Source organism: Rhamphochromis sp. 'chilingali' (genome assembly GCF_963969265.1).
Source record: "Rhamphochromis sp. 'chilingali' genome assembly, chromosome: 6".
Classification (NCBI taxonomy): Eukaryota; Metazoa; Chordata; class Actinopteri; order Cichliformes; family Cichlidae; genus Rhamphochromis; species Rhamphochromis sp. 'chilingali'.
In genome coordinates, this window is record NC_137933.1 from 38921061 (window position 1) to 38940767 (window position 19707).

The 19707-nt window shown below is 39.3% G+C and overlaps 1 protein-coding gene across 3 annotated transcripts in view; it reads left to right on the forward strand.

The window, feature by feature from the left end:
* LOC308398285 (protein MTSS 2-like) overlaps positions 1-11082 on the forward strand; it is an 82417-nt gene extending 71335 nt beyond the window's left edge. For 2 of the 3 annotated variants that reach the window (XM_080884836.1, XM_080884837.1), the window contains exon 15: positions 239-11081. In XM_080884836.1, the coding sequence (XP_080740962.1) occupies positions 239-1107 (869 nt within the window). In that variant the 3' untranslated portion in view covers positions 1108-11081. Of the gene's footprint in view, positions 1-238 lie in introns of all 3 variants that reach the window. The other variant, XM_080884838.1, reaches the window with a different exon arrangement.
* Positions 11083-19707: the final 8625 nt, after the last annotated feature.

Here is a 19707-nt window from a genome sequence, read left to right on the forward strand (position 1 = left end):
GTTTCTCTGACAGCAGTTGGAAAATGACAATATAAAGATAAAATTGAAAAATATTAAATGTGCTCACTTGCTGGCTTGCTCTACCAAAATGATGTAGCTATCCCTGTGTTAATCTAATAAAGCGACCACAGAACATTGTCTTTCCTCTGTCTCTGTTTCTGGCACATATAGTTCAATCATTTCTCTAAAATCTCATGAATACCTTTTTTTGTTTTACCCTCTGCTCTCCTCATATTAGGTTCAGATTATGACTGCTACTCAGTGAATGGTGATGCCGAAGGTCCAGATGGACAGACAGAGTTTGACAAGTCCTCCACAATTCCTCGCCACTCTAATATTGCCCAGAACTACAGGCGAATGATCCAGACCAAGAGGCCAGCCAGCACAGCTGGCCTGCCCACTGGCGTTCTTGGTCCAGGGGCTCATGGGATACCAGGGCAGCCCGGTGGAGCTGGTGGAGGTGGAGCAGGGACTCCAGGGACTGCCACCATCCGCCGAACCCCCTCTACCAAACCTGGCGTGAGGCGCACGTTATCCAGTGCGGGGCCCATCCCCATTCGACCACCCATCGTGCCTGTCAAAACACCCACTGTCCCTGGAGACTCACATTCACCTGGTGCAGGTGGAGGGCACGCTGGTGGCGTACCTGTCCGTGTGGGGAGTGAGGAATGTGTGTTCTTCACTGGAGCTGAGGATTCACAGGGAGCGCTTGATTATGTGAAGGCATCACCAAAGCGCCTCAGCCTGCCTAACACCGCCTGGGGATCAGGGGCTGCGTTAGAGGTCTATGCTCAGCAGCATGGGGGCCTTGCAATAGGAACAGGCTCGGGCACTGGATCAGAGGAAGATCAGATGATCGCAGCCAATCGGCACAGCCTAGTGGAGAAGATTGGCGAGCTGGTAGCTAGTGCACACGCCCTTGGTGAGGGCCAGTTTCCCTTCCCTGCCCTCCCTGATGACCCAGCCCCACCACCAACTGGCCCCACTGACACTCAGACAGGGACCGAAGGGGCAGAAGGGTCTGGTGACATGCTGACCACCATCAGGAGAGGAGTCCGTCTTCGCAAAACCGTCTCCAATGACCGCTCAGCTCCCCGTATATTGTGATCGGAGGAACAGCAGAAAGAGGATGATGCTTGTCAACCGAGAGGGAGTCAGGTGTTGGTGTGATGCAACCCAACCACCTAGTACATACACAAAAACTTAACCATGTAGGGAAAGCTATAATATAACAGAAGACGAATGAAAGCAGAAACATACACAAAAAAAAGTTTAAAGACACCATTAGAGTAATGATATATAATATAATGATAATAATAACAATAATAATGTTAACCCATGCTGACAGTTAAAAGTTAAATGCTGAACATTGACAGGCTCCTAGCAGGCCACTATAACTAGTGTGTGTTGGACGCATGTTTGTCTTCTATACACCTTCACCCAGGGAAGGAAAGACTCACAGGACAAAAAAAAAAAAAAACAGATATGATTTTTTAAAAAAGAGGCAAAGAAAGAGAGAAACGCTGGGTTCTGTTTTGCCAACTTACACCTTTCCCTATCCTCTTCTCCAACTAACCCGACTGTCTGATCCCAGATGAAAGACTGATGACTGAACGAGGGGCTGGTGTGGACGAGAGAGAGAGGGGACTCAGAGTGCCATGTGAGCAGCTGGGTTTGAACCCAAGCTGTCTCAGCAGCAACACACTGTACTTATTAGCCCATTGAACTGAAGCTTTGGTATTAGTACGGGGAGCTAACAAGCCAGAGGGCCTCTCTGGTTCATCCTAATGAAAAGAATCTTGGAAAAAAGGAAATATCCACTGTTGGCATTGAACCGTGCTAGTGCCCCCTTCCCCCCTCTCTCGCTCTCTGCGTAGTGAATGCGTGCATTCATGGGTGTGCATGTGGGCAAATGTAAAACATGAGTGTGTGTCTACGTGTGACTAATTGTGTGTATGTGTGCGAGGAGGGTGGGTAGAGCTCTGCTGCAGGACAGCTGGTTACCCAATGAGGGCAGGGCTTTTTCTCCTGTGTGTTGTGCGTGTATTTTCTTGTTTATATTGTGACGTCATTTACCTTGTTACCGCTGTACGAGAAGTTACAAGACGTACTCCAGGCGTATAGATATATTCATATATATTTTCTAGAACCAGAGAGAAAATGTTAAATCAGAAATGGAGCAATAAATGTGTTTTATTTTCTTGTTTCGAAGAAGCGGCTCGATGGAGGATTGTAGATTCTCCTTTGTCACATTCAGGCAATCATCAGGAATGCTAAATTACACATCGACTGTGAATTCATGCCTAGCCGGTTTTGGCGTGTGTCTCTCTCTGTCCCTGTCTCTTTCTGGTGAATGAAATGGATTACAAAAGTCTGGGGGGGGGGAAGGAAAACTGTAAGCACTTTGATAGGGGATAGGTAATATGTACAATAGCCAGTAGGTGTTGTTTTAGTCATACTGTATGATAGGGAGTGTGAAAGTGAGCGAGATGGTATCCAGGAGGGAATTATTTAATTTGTGAAAGAAGAAGCAGAAGAAGACAGGGAGGGACAAAGAGCAAGTGAGAAAGACTGGTTGATTTGGGAGATTGGTCGAATGAGATGGGATAAGAAAGTGTCAGGGCCATACAAGCTATTGCTTGTTGTGGATCGTGAAGAGCACTGAAGTTTTTAATGCTGTGGCCGCACTGGCATTTAAAGGACTGGTCACATAATGAAAAAAAAAGCACAGTATAGACAGGTCAGACTGTATAAAGCAGATCCATACTTTCCTGCCAGTTTTATTTTTCTGTCACTGAAACTTCTGCCTCATAGCATCAGAGGGGAATGTAGGTTTGATTGAGTTTCTACTGTGGACACAGACCTTTAAAAAACCTAATAAAAACAGCTTTTCAGAATAAAACTTTTTCCACTGTGAGTTTAACAGTTGAAATTCGGTTTTCCTGTATTATGTTATTGTAGAGAGGCGAAAATGTCAAAAATTGGGCCAATACTATCAAAACTATAAACACACCTGTGGTCGAGAACAAAATCAAACACTTTTACTTGGATATTTGCCTCTTAATACTTAACCAGTATCAAAAATTAGGGCTGTATTTTTCACTGTCCAAATCTTCAATGACAGCTGCTTATCTAAAAAATATCGTCTCACCTGTAAATATTGTGTCTTTTTTTACATTGTGGCCACACAAAGTAAAGCCTTGAACAAAGCTGAACAATACTCTTTTGCCTTAGATTTACTCTGTATGTTGTCCTTTCTAAATAAAACAAAGATTTTAATCAAACAGCATAGCACACATAGCACAGATGTAATAAAACACTCGGAGACATGTCCAGCTTGTAGCTGACAATTTTTGACATTAGTTCTTAGTTCTTTATTTTGGTAGAGAGTGAGGGATTATTGTTTGAAACTAAACAATAGCATTAAAATTGCTATTCAACAATTTGGAGGTCTACATGTTTATAGTCTTGACAGATCAAGAGACTTGAGATCATTTTCAACTCTTCAAATAAGAGACAGGATGAAGTTGCCTAGTGCAGGGGGAGTAAATTTGTCAAAGTGGTTATTATGCGTAAAAGTTTTCTTAGCTGCCCGCAAGTTCCTGAAAGTTTTGCTGTTGCCCAAGTCTTCGATTGAAAGTTGGACTTCTGCACAGGGTGTAAGGTGAGACTGCCTTTGAAGCTATTGAAAGCCACCATTCTCAAATCCAGTACAAGTACTGGAGGACTGTAACAAGTAATGTAATCGAACCTAAATTTTTCAGATTCTTTGGCCAGCTGGTTTTAAATTGGCTCAATCACATGAAACATAATTATTTAGCCCCACATTTATTCAGTCACATAAAATGAATGTATTCCCAGCAGTGAGACACAACGCTGGTGTCTGAACACAAAAAGGCCGCCCCAGTTCAGCTCAGGATATGGCTGTGTGAAAGAAACTTTTATGAACATTAAGATGCAAGAAATGGTGAAGCCGGCTCGCTGATGACAAAGATGTGGGAATATTTAACTTTGCAAGTTGACAGAGAGGAAAAGATGTGTGAAATGAGCATTTCACTGCCTGTTCATACAATATGTACTGTATGTGCTGTACTTGTTAAAGAGAATCAGGCGCACAGATTTGGTATAAAGGTTTGTTAGAAAATATTACATGGAATATTTAGTTGTTTTTTTTTTCTTCTACAGTACTGTTTGAATGTTTTGTCTTAACTTTAATTAATGTAAAAAAAGAAAAAAAGAAAAAACTCCAGTTGTAACACAAACTACTAAGCTGTGTAACATACGGATGCAGGACGTGTGGGCCGAGAGTGAGTGTGTCCTTGTTTGGCTGTTGATCTTTAGGCTAGTGAACTCTTCATCAACATGTCTGTATGCTCTTTTAGCAGTGACCTGAACATAGCCTGCGACATCCACTCTCCTATATACTCTTTTTGTCAACTTATTTTATTTATTTTTTTTGCCTTGAATAGAAAATTGTTCCAGGCACATTTGTGGCTTCTTTAGAATGATTTAATATAAAGAGTTGGAGAACAGATGTTTTTAACATAGGCACCCTCTGCAAGCACACCATTTTTTTTTGTTGAAGTTTGCAACAGTGCATCAAATAGGGGATGTTTTAATGTTCTGTCAACAGCAAACTGTGCATTTGTTGTTACATGTGGATGCTGTGTGATAAATCTGACTCTGAATCTTAGAAGTTGAAAGGGGGAAAAAAAAACATGTTCTGAGTGAGAAAAGTGAAAAAGAGTTTCTCCTAAACCACCTGTCAAGGTCACCATGTCCATGAATCTGTATACCTGAATGTATGACATGGTGAAGGATGGCATCCAACTGTGTCTGATTTGCTTAAACTATTGCAATGTCAGAGCATTGTTCCTGTACAACTGGGTGATATTTCCTCTTTAAACAACAGGAAAGCAATACAGGGGTAGTGCATGTATGTGCATTCACAATCATGATCCACTGTGGGTATGATAAAGGAGAATACCATTGTTTTGTAGACTAGGATACTTGTTTTGTCCACCTTAAAGTTATTTCACACTACACAGCTCTAATGGTGTTATTTGGAGTTCAGATATCTTTAAAGAGACAGAATAAATAATACACACTGGAGAAGAAAATGGTGTATCATCCTCACTGACTTTGAAAATTTACCTTGCCTAAAAGCTGCTGTGAGGTGTCATGCACCACCAAATGGTTTAATAAGCTGCCAAACCAAAACACTGAGCCATTCAAATGGTAAAACTGGGTGTTAGTGTTGGGTAGTATGTTTAATTTTTCAGGTGGTTACGATGAGTCCAACAACTGGGTACTGTAGATATATTTGCAGAATTTTGCAGCAGAACCCATATCGCCTAACTCCAAAATGGAGATCGGAACCAAGACTTCCATATTAAGATTTATTTATTGTCAGTATATTTGTCTAATTATCCAACCCTGCTAGATAAAAGTAATAAAATGTGAGGCGTTAGGAAGAATGGGAAAACTCTGGGATCCTGAAACTCAGTGTGCAGCATGACGTTACTGTAGGCATTAACCTAATAAAGCTATGCAAGGCTTGGTCACTCAGTAGGAAAATTTACAATTTCATTAGGATTATTAATTCAGCTATCTCGAGGCACTTTATATTACATGCTATATATAATGTAAAGATTCTATTATAGGGGGAAAAAAACTAGCAATCCAAAGATTCCTTACGAGGAGGCACTTGGCAGCAGTAGGACATTTAAAAACTCCCTTTTAAAAGAAGAAAACTCCAACAGAACCAGGCTCCTTTTGTTTAGTGTTTGACAAGATACTACTTCCTGTAATGTTCTAAAAGTTTCCCAGAGTTGTGAGAAGCCTAGCCAAGATTCAAGAAGGTTTATTCTGTAATACCATGTTTTTACATGGTGTTTACAGACATACACAGGCTGAAACAAAATGTTGTTGTGTTGTGCAATAATCAGCAAACAATAAAAATACAGTATAACAACCAAGCTGCAGCTTGATGCGACACTCAGCAAACTCAGGCATAAACAATCACACTCATCCAACTAGCAGCAGTCCTCTCACGGAGAGGGATTGAATAAGATCAGCTAAGTGTGTGTAAAGTCCCAGATTAATAGAAAACTTTGCCACTGAAAAAGGTTCTAGTCTAGCACCAGACTTAATCGCTTTCTGAGAAACGGAGCCCTAGAGCCATGAAATATTCTAAAGTCCTGCAAAAGTTGCATGTTGAGGCTATGATTGTTTTCTTCTCCAGTGGGTGTGATTTTCTGAGTATGAGAAGCTGACTTCAGTCTTCATAGCTACACATGTCTCCCTGAGTCTGAAGATTTAAGTGCTGCATATTTATTGAATGAAATGAAAACTAAGGAATAAACTGCCAGTTATCTACAGGAAGTTATTCCTTTAATAAAGTTTTAATAATGCCCTGGAGAACAAGCACTCAAATTATAAATAACAACTTGGGATCAGACAAGTATTCTAAAACCTCTGAGTTTTTCAAATTGAATGAGATCACGGCAGCCTAAAGGCACACAGTAAAAGGTTGAATGGTTAAGATGACTAAAAGACACAACACTGCTATTTTCCTTTAAAATACCCAGTTTACAGCACAAGAAATATCATACTAAATAATAATGTTTTTAAAATTCTAAATTAACTGTGTAACTAACTGAACAAGCTGGAATAACTGTGCTACAGTGTAAGTTTACGAGTGTATGTGTTGTTCAGTGTGGGCCCACCTTCAAACGGAGTGGCTGCTGCAGAAACATACAAAGGCACATAGACACACATGCATGCAGGCATGCGCGCATAGATGGAAACACTTGTGGACATATTAGAAACAGGACTAACATATAGAACAATCTCCTCTTATGTTAATTTCATAATTTGGCTCAGTCAATGATATTACCACAGTTTACTTTATATTAGCTTTCTTGTTTTCCATCAAGGTTAATGTGCAAGCTTCTTTAGTAATGCACACACTTAAAAACATGCACAGTACTTAAAAATACTGTGTATACTTAAAATACTGCACAACAAGCCCTAAAAACTAGAAAGCTATATACTTTTCAATGATTAGCACGAGGCTGCATAGAGCATGTGAAAGGACTAGTTTAACATTTTGGAAAATACTTACTTTCACTTTTGGTGAGTGTGTGCATTAAAGAATAATTCATAGCCAACAGATGGTAATTTTAGCATGGCAAGGTTTGGAAGATGTAGGAAACCCAACCCCTCCAAACTGAAACATTCCACCTACCTTTATACCTGTAGTTTACTTAGTAATACACTTTTGTGTTTAATCTGAAAATGTAAATTATACAAAGTAAGAGGTTAACTGGCAAGTGTTGTTCCCACAGTGAATGGCTCACACTGACAAGAGAATAAAGAAATAAGCTCGAAAATTTCCAAAATGTTAAGCGGTTGCTTTAACATTTAATGAAAACATGATTTTTTTTTATTTTTTTTTTTGGATTATGTAACTGGAGATGGACTGAGCTGAAAATTCCTAATACCATAATTGTCTGAACAGCCTGGAGGTATATGAAAGCTACCAGTTAGCCATGCTAATCGTATTTCGCCAAGTGGAAAAAGCAAAAGAGAACTGAATTTAAATGTTCCTTTATTCCCAGACATTTAAACTTGTGTATCCCCATCTTCTCTCCCTTTCCCCTATTGCCATTCAACTTTAATCCACTTTCCTCAATCAGTACACACAGGGATAATGTGTGGCTGACAAATCAGAAAACAACACTTGTCAAGATGGGAGCCCCGTTGGCATTACTCTGTCTCTCTGTGCCTCGCAGCCCATCAAAGCTAATGAAAAATAATTTTGATGACCATAGTCCACAGTGAATACACACTACGCTCAGTTTATTATCTTTCTGTCTTTCCCTTCACCCTCTTCCCTCCCCCTCCTTCTGTGTCTGATTACTGTATGTCAGGATGCATGTGTGGATCCAGTGTGTCATAATGGCTAATGGATGCTATCATTTTGGGACCTGGGTGTTTTGTTCAAAATGCTGGAATCATTAGGTAGGTTAAACTTTTCCCTAGCGTGCACATTAATATCTGCTGGTCTCAAGGCAAGCAGATGGATCTCTAACACAGTCTCAGTGCTAGATTACATTTTAATTAATTTTGATCAGGCTTTTTACGGCATCTTCCTGACATCACCTCAAAGGCGTTCATGTTACTTGGTTTCTCAGTGAGCTTTTGTCAAAGACACCATGTGAGCATTTTAAACTAACAGTACAAGGTCAGTTAGGGAGACCACCAAAATACCATATGTAAATAAATAAAATATATTGCAGTTCAATTGTGAATTGATTTCCATTGTGGCAAGGAGTGACAAAGCATAAGAGTAAAAAAGGGTAGAATATAAAAAACCTGAACAACATACAGGAAAAGGTTAAAACACTAACTGACCTTAGGAGCAAGAAAAGCCACACCAACTACAGCTGTAACACCAATTTGTTAAGCGTGGTCTTGTAACCCAAATTTAACTGAAGGTTGATTTCAAGAGGAAACAGTTCTTCTCTGATTTACTTTAAGTAGATGATACATGTTAGCTAGCTGCCTAGCAATTTGTCTTTTGCAAGCTATCATTAGCTGATGTCATCCAGACAAAAGATGGCTTAAAGCAGGTTTGGCTTTTTTAACCCGAGTCGTTCGAACAGAAATCTGTCCACAGGCTGAGAGTCTCATTTCTAGGGAAGGATTGTTTACATCATTTAATACATGAAAAACAACAACATTGTCTACTTTTAACTAAGCATTCGGTATCGCCAATTTCACATGTCCTGTTTTTGATTGGCATGGCTCAGGAGACAACACTACTAAATTGATATCTTGCATAAAAGTCATTTTTCTATCAAAATTGCTGCACATGTAATCAGCTTTTTTCCAACTGCTGTCTGAATTATTTCTTCTGAAGCCATTTTACATCACTGTTATAGAGACTGGAGAAGATGCAGCAGTCAGCATCCTGTCATTTTACTGTTAGTGCAACATAATCAAATTAAAATTAGAGCAGAACAGAAGTTCAAACTGCATGTTGACGACTGATGATGAAACTTAAGGCACGGCCAACTTCTCTCAGCCGGTAAACTTCATGACCCGATACATATCCCTTTCCCTAGTTACGGAGATTTATAGGCGGTTGGAAGACTTCCACTGTGAGCATTTGCTCGCAGCATGAAAACAATGTTAGAAATCTGTATGGAAATAACTTCCCTTTAAATGTTGTATACTTACATAATATGCTACACAAGATTTAAAAATGTCTTCATTAGAAATACCCCAGTCAAAATGAACATAATGTTCTTGATTGTTGACTTGATCTAAGTAAGGAAACCACAATGCTGGCCATTGAAGAACAGATTGTTTTATATTTTTGATCAGACAAAAAAAAGTTTTGAGTTGCTCTATATACAACCCACTCGTTTAGCCATCTGCCCAAGTTATATTGAACTATGTACTTGTGTATGTGTGTCTGTATGAGTGTGATTATGTGTGTGGTACAAGGAGAGATGGTTAAAACCCCTACTGTTCCTCCCTTCAACCTCCCACACACAATCTGTCAGTCTTTCCTGCTGTCTAATACGGAAGGTATCCACATTACTACACACACACACACACACGCACATATACACACTGGTCTGAAGCAAACATGACTAAGGTTGATTCTCAGAAGCCACATGAGGGTACCTTGAAGTCCTCTATGAGATCCTGATGTAACACATTGCAACCTCTTGTCATACAGCCATGCAGAACAGAGTGGCCGAAGTGGCCTCCCGGTGCCACTGTCACTGCAACTAAATTAAATGTCTTGGTGTCTATACTCCAGTTCCAGTAGTGTCTCTTGCTCGCTTGCTCTCTCTCTCGACAGCCGACATCTGAACTCTCAATGAAATCTCTACAAAATTCACAGCTGAGGCATTTTCTGAGGGGCTTTTTTTTTCCCCAAATAATAACATTGTGAGAGAGTCAACACCTGCTTCTTCTTTCTGTACAAACCAGTCTTTTAGCTCCTCTTTTTCCTCCCGAGTAGCCCTGCAGGCACTGTGGTCTTGTCTTTCTCTCTTCTCACGCCCCCTCACTTCCGCTTTTTTTCCTTTAATTTATTGTGAATTGATTTCTAAGTTTGGTTCGCCTCTGTCGCTGAAGGTGAAGATTTCTTTTCTGTCTTCCTTTTTGTAAGATTGACCCTTTTTTTGTTAACTTTAGTCACTGCTAATGTAACAAAACGCACTGTGATGATTCCAGTATTAATAAAAGTTGTACTTAAACTGTGTGCTGCTGTGTAAAACGAATCTTTTTATTCAAGAAATATGGTCAGAATCCTAAACCATCTACAGAGTTTAGTATGCACTGTAAGAAGCGATTCAGTATGGGTCAGTGAATAGTCTGTGTGGCATCTATAGGCCAGTCAGCGGTAGAAAGGCTAACTGTAGTCACTGAACCAAAGAAAGACACTTGCACTTTCAGTGCATAATAACAGTGGTTAGGAAAAGATTCCATATCCCATTGGTACATATTTTCCACAACAATAACTTTAGGCAGATAATGTAAATAAAAAGTCGAATGTCTAGGTTAAGTTAGAGTTAAAATGAATTACACTCTCTCTCAGATGTATATAGAAACATTAAATAGGAGTCTGCAGATGAGAAAAGAGTAATATGTACAGGTCAGCACAGCTCACATTTATATAAAAACATGGTCTTTATGTGTATTGCACATTCCTCTCCATATGCAGAATACAAGGCCTTATGTATGTGGCACACCTTCAAAAAGGAAGAAGGCATGCCAATTATTCAAGGTCTTTCTCTCTTCTAAGCTAGAAAAGAAGTGCTCTAAAGGGCTGTCTCCAGATGAGTCTATATTCTTACAAATAAGGTTCCTCTGTTATCGTTTTTTTTTGTTAACTCGGTTTTCCTGGGTCTTTTCACGTGTGTCATGAATAAAGCTTCTTTTTTTCGGTACTGGCACTAGTTTTATTTTGTTGTATTTATCCGCGACACCTTAAAGGCCGGTCCGTGAAAATATTGTCGGGCACAAACCGGCGCAAAAAAGGTTGGGGACCGCTGAGGTAGGGCATTAACAGGGAAAGGGGGGCACAAAGAAATACTTCTTTCTTATTCTCATTTAAAATGTCTAGCTTTTTATAAATAATCTTACAACCAAAGTGGTCAAACGCATAGAAATCATACATATATACCAAAAAGAAACTGTACATCACTGTCACAACAGTGTTTGTTTTCTTTCAAAGGCTTTATGGCTTTTCCTACAATACCTGGTGGGCCGGTCTCTAGCCAAAATGCCCGGGCCGATTATTTGTCCCAGTCCAGCCCTGAGTACCATTATGCACAGCTACTTTCTATAACGTTGATATTTATTTAAACTATTTTTCTCCAAGTGATCTTTCTGAGTTAACTTCAGTAATAACTTCCTCCAAACCATCAACGTGTCTTTTAGGCCCCATTCCTACAAGACTGCTTAAACAAATCCAACCATTAATTAATCCTTCAATCTTAAATATGACCAATTTGTCTCTATTAATCGGCTACAGCTTAATCCATTGTTTAAAAAGCCATCCCTTGACCCAACTGTTTTAGCTAACGTCATAAATTCTGGAAAGAGCCACCTACATGTTCATTCTTTTTCTCTGAATTTAAACCAGTTTCATTATCCCATCTTACTGATATAATAATGCACATGAAACCAACTACGTGCCCCTTGGATGTGTCACCTATACGCCATTTTTCAGAGATGTGCTGAAGACAGTCGGCCCTAACATCCCCACTATTGTAAATGGCAGTATCTCAAATGGAACTGTTCCTCATTTGTTTAAACAAGCTGTTGTCCAGCCACTTCTAAAAAAAACCTGGTTTGGAGACATCAGTTCTCTAAGCTGTCTATTGTTCTTGTCTAAGGTTCTCGAGAAAGTTGTCCTCCACCAATTATCCTCATAATTGGTAACACACATAATATTCCGGATAAATATGAGTGTAGTTTCAGAGCCTTCCACAGCACAGAGTCTGCTCTACTGAATGTGTTCAATGATGTGCTTTTAGCTGCTGACTCTGGAAAAAGTACAGTTTTAATTCTTTTAGACCTGAGTGCAGCATTTAACATTGTCAACCACACAATCCTATTAAACCGTCTAAGACATGTGTCGGCATTCAAGGCTCTGCTCTAAAATGGTTTGCCTCTTACCTAGAGAGCAGATCATACTCTGTGATGCTGGGTAACAAATACTCTTCCCCAGCTACACTCACTTGTGGAATACCTCAGGGCTCTATTCAGGGCACTGTCTTATTCTCCTTATACATGCTCCCATTAGGCTCCATTTTTCAGAAACACCAAATTTCCTATCACTCTTATGCAGATGATACACAGTTCTACCTCTCTCTAAAACCAGGTGCTGATAGCACATTGCAGAAAGTCTCAGATTGTCTTAGCGACATACATTGCTGGATGTCTCTGAACTTTCTCAAATTAAATCACAACAAAACCGACATTATAATTTTGGGTAAGCAGGACTCTGTTAGTCTTATAAGAAACGACTTGGGCCCATTATCAGCTAATGAACATCCCCATGTAAAAAAAAAATCTTGGTTTCATTTTTGATTCTACCCTTAAGCTGGACAAACAAATAAATTCAGTTGTTCATGGCAGTTTTTTCCAACTCAGGAGCATTTCTAAACTAAAAAAATCCTGTCATCTAAAGACCTGGAAACTGTTATCTATGCTTTCATATCATCACATCTTGACTACTGAATTCTCTCTATTTAGGCATCTTTCACTTAAGCCTGCCCCGCCTGCAACTTGTTCAAAATGCACCTGCAAGGCTCCTGACGGGTACCGGAAAGAGAGAGAGAGAGTATTACTCTGATACTCGCGTCTCTACATTGGCTGCCAGTTAAATACAGAATTGATTTTAAGGTTTTATTATTTGTTTTTAAAGCCCTCCGTGGTTTGGCTCCAGGTTACATTTGAGATCTTCTTAGCCTGCACCTACCCACTCAAACTCTGCGCTCCTCCAGTCAGATGCTTTTATTAGTTCCAAGCTCCAAGTTCAAATCTAGGGGTGACAGGGCTTTCTCCATTGCCGCCCCGAGACTCTGGAACAGTCTTCCCTCTTTTATAAAATCCTCTTCATCCTTGGAAGTCTTCAAATTGAAGACCTACCTATTTTCCAAGGATTTCAGAGCTCTCTGACACCTCTTTTATTCTGTTTTAGCTACTCTGGTCTTTTATCTCATTGGATGATGTTTGCATGTGTATACGTATACATGTATTTTATGTTCACGTATGGTAAATGGCCTGTATTTGTATAGCGCTTTACTAGTCCCTAAGGACCCCAAAACGCTTTACATATCCAGTCATCCACCCATTCACACACACATTCACACACTAGTGATGGCAAGCTACATTGCAGCCACAGCCACCCTGGGGCGCACTTTCAGAGGCGTATGCACACGTATGTGTGCTTGTGTGTGAATGTGTACATTTTTGTATATGTATGTGCATATTTGCATGTACACATACATATTTACAAACATATATGGATGTCTTACAATGTTTTCTATTATGTTTTCATAATATCTATTTTTTTTGTTTTTATTATATTATCCCTCTGTTTAAATAAAGATGACTTGACCTGAAAGAGTAAAACAACTAACTGATCATCTGGAGAAGAATGTTTCAGTCAGGTTTCAGAGCTCGTCACATTTAGTGAAGGTTACAAATGATCTTCTTGTGTCTTCTGACAGTCGACTCATCTGTAGTCCCCTGTCTGTAGGTGTAACTGTAGGTATTAAATGTATTGACGGTGGTTTGAATCATATCTATCTAATAGACTCCAATTTTTACCTCTATTCAAATGATACCAAACTTTATCTGTCCATTAAGACAGATAGCATATACCAGTTAGTTAAACTACAGGAATGTCTTAAAGACATAAAGACCTGGATGATCTCTAATTTCCAACTTGCAAATTCAATTTATAGAGGGCTAATATATAAAATATTAACCAACTATGTAGGACTGGTTCCATTGTGCAATATCTCTAAGATTGCAAACATCCTGTCTCAGAGTGACACTAAAAAACTAGTTCATGCATTCATTACTTCAAGGCTTGACTACTGTAATTAGTTATTATCAGGATGTCCTAAAACCTCCATGAAAAGCCTTCAGTTGATGCAAAATCCTGTACTGATAGAAACACGCCAGGAGTGAATGAAGCATCAATTCACACCACTAGGATCTACAGCAACAACATTTGAATGTCATTCAAACTGGAGAACTGTAGTCAGATAGCAACACAGAGAGGGAAGGTAGTCCGAGCTGAGGGGATCACACTACTAAAAGGCAGCATTGCAGATATTGAGGTACCTGTGAATCCTACAGCTAAATGGGAACCACCAAGAGGCTGAAACGAAGCTGAAACCAAATACAGAACCTGCAGAGACTAAGACAAGTCTTCAGGAATCAGCTGAATGAAAAGGAACAAAATCTGAGCAACCTATGCCCTCTCGGTTATCAGATAGCCTACTTGGACAATGAACAGAGCCAAGATCCTGTGGGACTTGCAGACATTTCTGGTGATGGCTAACCAACTGGACATAACAGTGGTGAACAAGCAGAATAAGAAGATGGTCATAGTGATAGATGTTGCCATACTGAGCGATAACAACTTCAGGAACATGGAACACGAGAAGCTCGAGAAATACAAGGGCTGAGAGAAGAGGTTGAAAAGATCTGGAGAGTGAAGGCAAGAGTGGTCTCAGTGGTAATTGGAGCACATGGAGCCTCTGGTGGAGGACCCAAACTTGAACGATAAAGACTGTGTGCAGGCGGAGAGGGGAATTGAATATATTATATAATTATGAATGAGATATTGTCTATGAATTAGAGCATATAGCACACTGAGGCAGAAATGAAAAATGAAAACAAGAATTTTAAAATCTAATTGGACGGCTAAAGAATTTCTCAAAACCCACATACACCTTGCAAAGCTTAGCCTTCAGCTGCTCTTAAGCTGGATACTTTGAAAATCTTTTGTTTGTCGAGAATCAAAAGGGCTTCAGCTGAGAAACTATACTGTGAAATACCCAATCATAACCTTTGTGGTTATGAACAAATCATGAACGCTTCCCTATGCCTTAAAGATCCTTACCATTCTTTAATTAACAACACATCTCCCCCGTCCCTCTTCTCAGTTGTTTCTCTTTCCCTCTTTCTTTCTCCCCTTCTTTCCCCCAGTCAAGTCTGTCCCGTATTCAGTAAGTGAAAATAAAATAAACAATAAAAGGTGAATCAAATGGACCATTATGGCAAGGCTGGGATGGTCAATTTGGTAAAGTAAATCCGTTGGGCATCTTTCTTTGCCTTTAGACAACAATTCTGATGGCAAAAGAGCCAAACGGGACAGGCGAGAAAAAAAAAAAAAAAAATTAACAACACATTTTGAAGTAGCCAGTATCTAGTCATTCAGTAACTAACAAAGGTTGAAACTCAAAGGATAGTGAAACTTCTAAATGGCATGAATGTTGGACAAGAAAAATTTGTATGATTAACAGTGAAAATAAATAATGATTAAAACCATGGCTAAGAGTGTTGGAAATGCCTGTAGAGTTTTATTCTGAAGCACAGACATTGATTTCTTGGCCAGAGAAACTAAACCCCATCCTGATTACACCTTAGTGAAAATTGCAGTTGCTAATGCTGAGTTTGCAGTTTCCACTTCAATTCAGATTTTTCCAGGTCATTGCTCCTGACAAAGAGTTATAGATCACTCATGAGGCTGGAAATGAAGTGAAAGAAATTAGGTGTATTCTACTGCGTGCTGGTAGGGGGCAGCCAAGACCTTTAACTCTCAAATGCAGAAATGGGTCTGAAGCAGACAGAGCAGTGATAGTGCATGCTTTCTGTACACACATGTAAATATGTTAAACAACACGAGTTGTTCAGGAATATGTCACACAGACATAGGGACATCATCAGATGGCTTACATTTCTGAGGCAAACTGTGGCAAGGTACTCTAAAATGAATCTAATTTATTTTCCTGTGAATACAGTTAAAGCATCAATAACTTCTTTCTTTCTTTTCAAGCTTGAAACAGCCGAAAACACTTTTCATTAGCCTTCATTATCGTTTCTGGAGATTTATGTTCCATTTCTAACAATAGCTGCCGGTGGTGGCCATCATCTGCTGAGAATTAGTGAATGGTCTGCTGGTTAACTGAGCTAAATCTTGTCAGCTGGTTTTGATTAAAGCACTTGATAGGGCAAGGACAGACTTCTTTTACTTAACACCTACTCCCCATTGCCAGCATGGAACCACACATAGAACTTTAATTAAAAATAAGTGGGGCACAATTAATCTGAGGGAGGCAAGCTTCATTCAAACGCACAGCAGCTTGAGACTGTAAGCCCGTTATACTGCCTTTTGTGTGTGTGTGTGTGTGTGTGTGTGTGTCCATGCGCTCTTAGCTGAAGTGAAGTGAATGTGTCTCTACTCTGCTCGTCTCTTCTCATACTGGGACTCTAATTAAATGTTTAAATCGTGTGGCTCAGTGTTAGCAGCACTAATAGCGAATTGCTGCATGACATATTGAAAAGACTCACGTATTGTTGTGATTTTATTCATAGAGAAGTAGCACAGACACTGCAGGATAGGTATATCAGCAACTAATTTTACTATTACTTTTAAACTTTGCTTTTTAAATTAGTTTTCCTGCACTGTCAAACAATCCACCCAGTGAGTGCACATTTCTGTCGACCTAAGAATGTGTGTGCTTTTGCCTTCGTATCCAAATAAACTGAAGTAACATTCAAAGCATGCCATGCTTTTTATCTTTTTTATTTTGTGCAAGGTTTATGGAGAGAGTTTCACATTCAGGGTAACCTGACCCATACTGTGCAAAAATATCCCAAAGGTAACAATAACCTGAACTGATTGTTATGAGTAGAAAAAAGAGAGTACAACATTATATAGTGTATGTATGCATTCTTATATATTAACTGTGCTTGGAAAGCATGGTTTATGCACATGCATAGAAGTCTACAAGACTTGTTTTTTTTACAATTAGTCTACATAACCCACAGTGACAAAGTGAAAAACATTTTTTCAAAATCTGAAATCTTTAATTTACAAATGTATCAGATCCTTTTCTGTGGCTCCAAATTGTGGTCAGGTGCGGTCTATTTGCTTTAATAAGATGTGCCTAGATCTTGATTGGAACCCACCTGTGGTGAACTGAACAGACAGGACATTGTTTAGAAAGGCACAAATTAGTTTATATAAGGCCAGACATCTGAAACTGCATGTCAGGGCATAAAAACCCAAAACGTCCAAAGTAAAATTGATGATGTAAAGTGTAAAATCTTTCAAACTGAGTTAACAGAATTGTGGTACCTTGGTCATTTTAGTGACTGGGACCAAAGAGTCACTTTAACAGGGCTTGAAAAATTATTTTAGGGATAAGGACAAAAGTAAAACCACCTCAGCAGTGCTCCATCACTGAGGCTTTTGGGTAAGTGATGAGGGAAAAGTTTTTCTGTCAAAAAGAGAAATATTTAGGCTCAACTCCAAAAGCCAGGCACTTTCACTAGTTTGTTGCCCAGTAATCTGATCCCTAACACAAACCAGTGGTAATGGACAGTGTCGTGCTATGGAGTTTCTTTCTTAGCTGTTGGAAAAGTAGGCAAAATTGAAGGGGGAATGACTATAGGCAAACACAGGGAGTTATTGGGCTGTCAAAAGAATGTTTGTTTCAGTATGACATACTGGAAGTATCTGACTAGCATTGAGTGGTCTAACCAAAACACAGACATAAAGCCTATAGAATGTCTCTGGAGGGACCTAAAAATGTCAGTTCACAGATGTTCCACATCCAATCTATGGAAGCTTCACTGGATCTGCCAGGAAAGAGATAAAGTATTCAGGTGTGCAAAGTTGTACAGTGGAAACATACAGAACAAGACCAAGCAAAGTACTGAGTATAAGGTCTTGATATACTTTTATACATGTTAGCATTTGATTGAACAGGTATTCAGAAAACTGCCCTAATTACTTCATTACAGAAGGAGAACAAGAAAGCCAAGAACAACATGGAGCCTTCTTACAGAGGCACTTGACGAATCCGTGTCTGACGAAGTGCGTGAAAAACAACCATGCCTTTAACTCCAGCAAGTCATCTCCTCAGGTCTCTTGAAAAGTCTGTTAGACAGCTGCAGCTCATGAACAAAAGCTCTGCTAGAGTTGTGACATAGACCACAAAGGCTAAAAACAAGCCTCCAGTTGTGCTCTCGGTGTCAGTGAACTGGTTTTAAAATAGTCCTGCTCATTTACACACTGGTTTAGAGTAAAAATACATCCCATAGTTTCTTTCCCATATTTTCAAACCCAAAATTGTTGAGAATGTTTTGTTTTCCTCTCAGACAAAACACGGTGAATAAGAAAATATTGACTCTTGCTATTTTTAAACTGAGACAGAAATATATTATGTCGGCTGCAATATTTCCTACTGTGGGCACATGAATGTCATGGATTAATGAAAGGAGTGTGTGAAATATGTATATAGTGGTTAAGGAAGTGTGAATGTGATGGCCATTTTATCTTGAAGAAAGAAATCCCTCCATTTAACAAAACACACAATGACATTGTGGGTGAAACTGAAGACAACCATTCTTTCTTCTTGAATGATTATAGTGCTGTAGTGGTTTTCTGCAGCATAAGAAACTTGTAACATGAAGCCTTTGAATCAGAGTCAGCTCAGTTAACATGATTGTTCTATTTACGGTTTAAAATTTCAAGCATTTGGGATTTACTGCACATGTCTGGTTTCCAGGTCAAATAGAAACTAATTTTATAAATTAAACAAACAATTCCACTTTGACAATCTGGGAAAAAATGGAAATGGTAGGGTATATGTTTATAGATTTAGGGTCACATTTTATTACCTATTGTCATTTAATAAAGTGGCACCTCTTTCCACTCTTGTTGAACCAAAGTACATGCACATCTCACAATAAACTACAATTACTGAAGACAGAAACACAGATTAGTCTTTTTCTGAAAATATGCGGAAATATAAATAACATATGCAGTCCACTCAAACTCATAGCAGGTTGTTAAACATGAGAGAGAGATATAGAGAGATCTCACAAACAGCTTTTTTCCTCTGGGCCATTTGGACTGTCAACAAACACTATCATGTATAAACATGGCAAAGGAAATTAAAAAGGGAAAGGTGAAAGCACTAGTTTTACTTTTGATAAAATCCTAATCATAGAGCAACAAGGCCAAAGATGGCATGTTTTTATTATTACACTGATCAGTGGCCTGCTGTGACACCTCACAAGGAATCGCAAAGATCTCATGTTTAATATAAGTATATATTATTGACTATAGACGGAGGGCATGGAGGGAGATGGGGAAGAATTAGTGGAGAGAATAACAAAGCAATGTTGCTTGAGATGAAAGGGATCTGGAGCTTGGGTGTCTTACACAATGACAGAAAAATGCCAGTCTTCTCATTTTGCGACTGTCATCATATCCTCCACATAGCTGTCAGGCCTGAGGGATAACGGCGGTTCCTTGGTCTGAAGCTGTTGAAAGCTGCATCAGAAATCACAAAATACTTCAGCTTACAGCAACAAACCATTGCATGTCTTTTCTGGATACATAGTGGCCTTGAGTACTGGCGA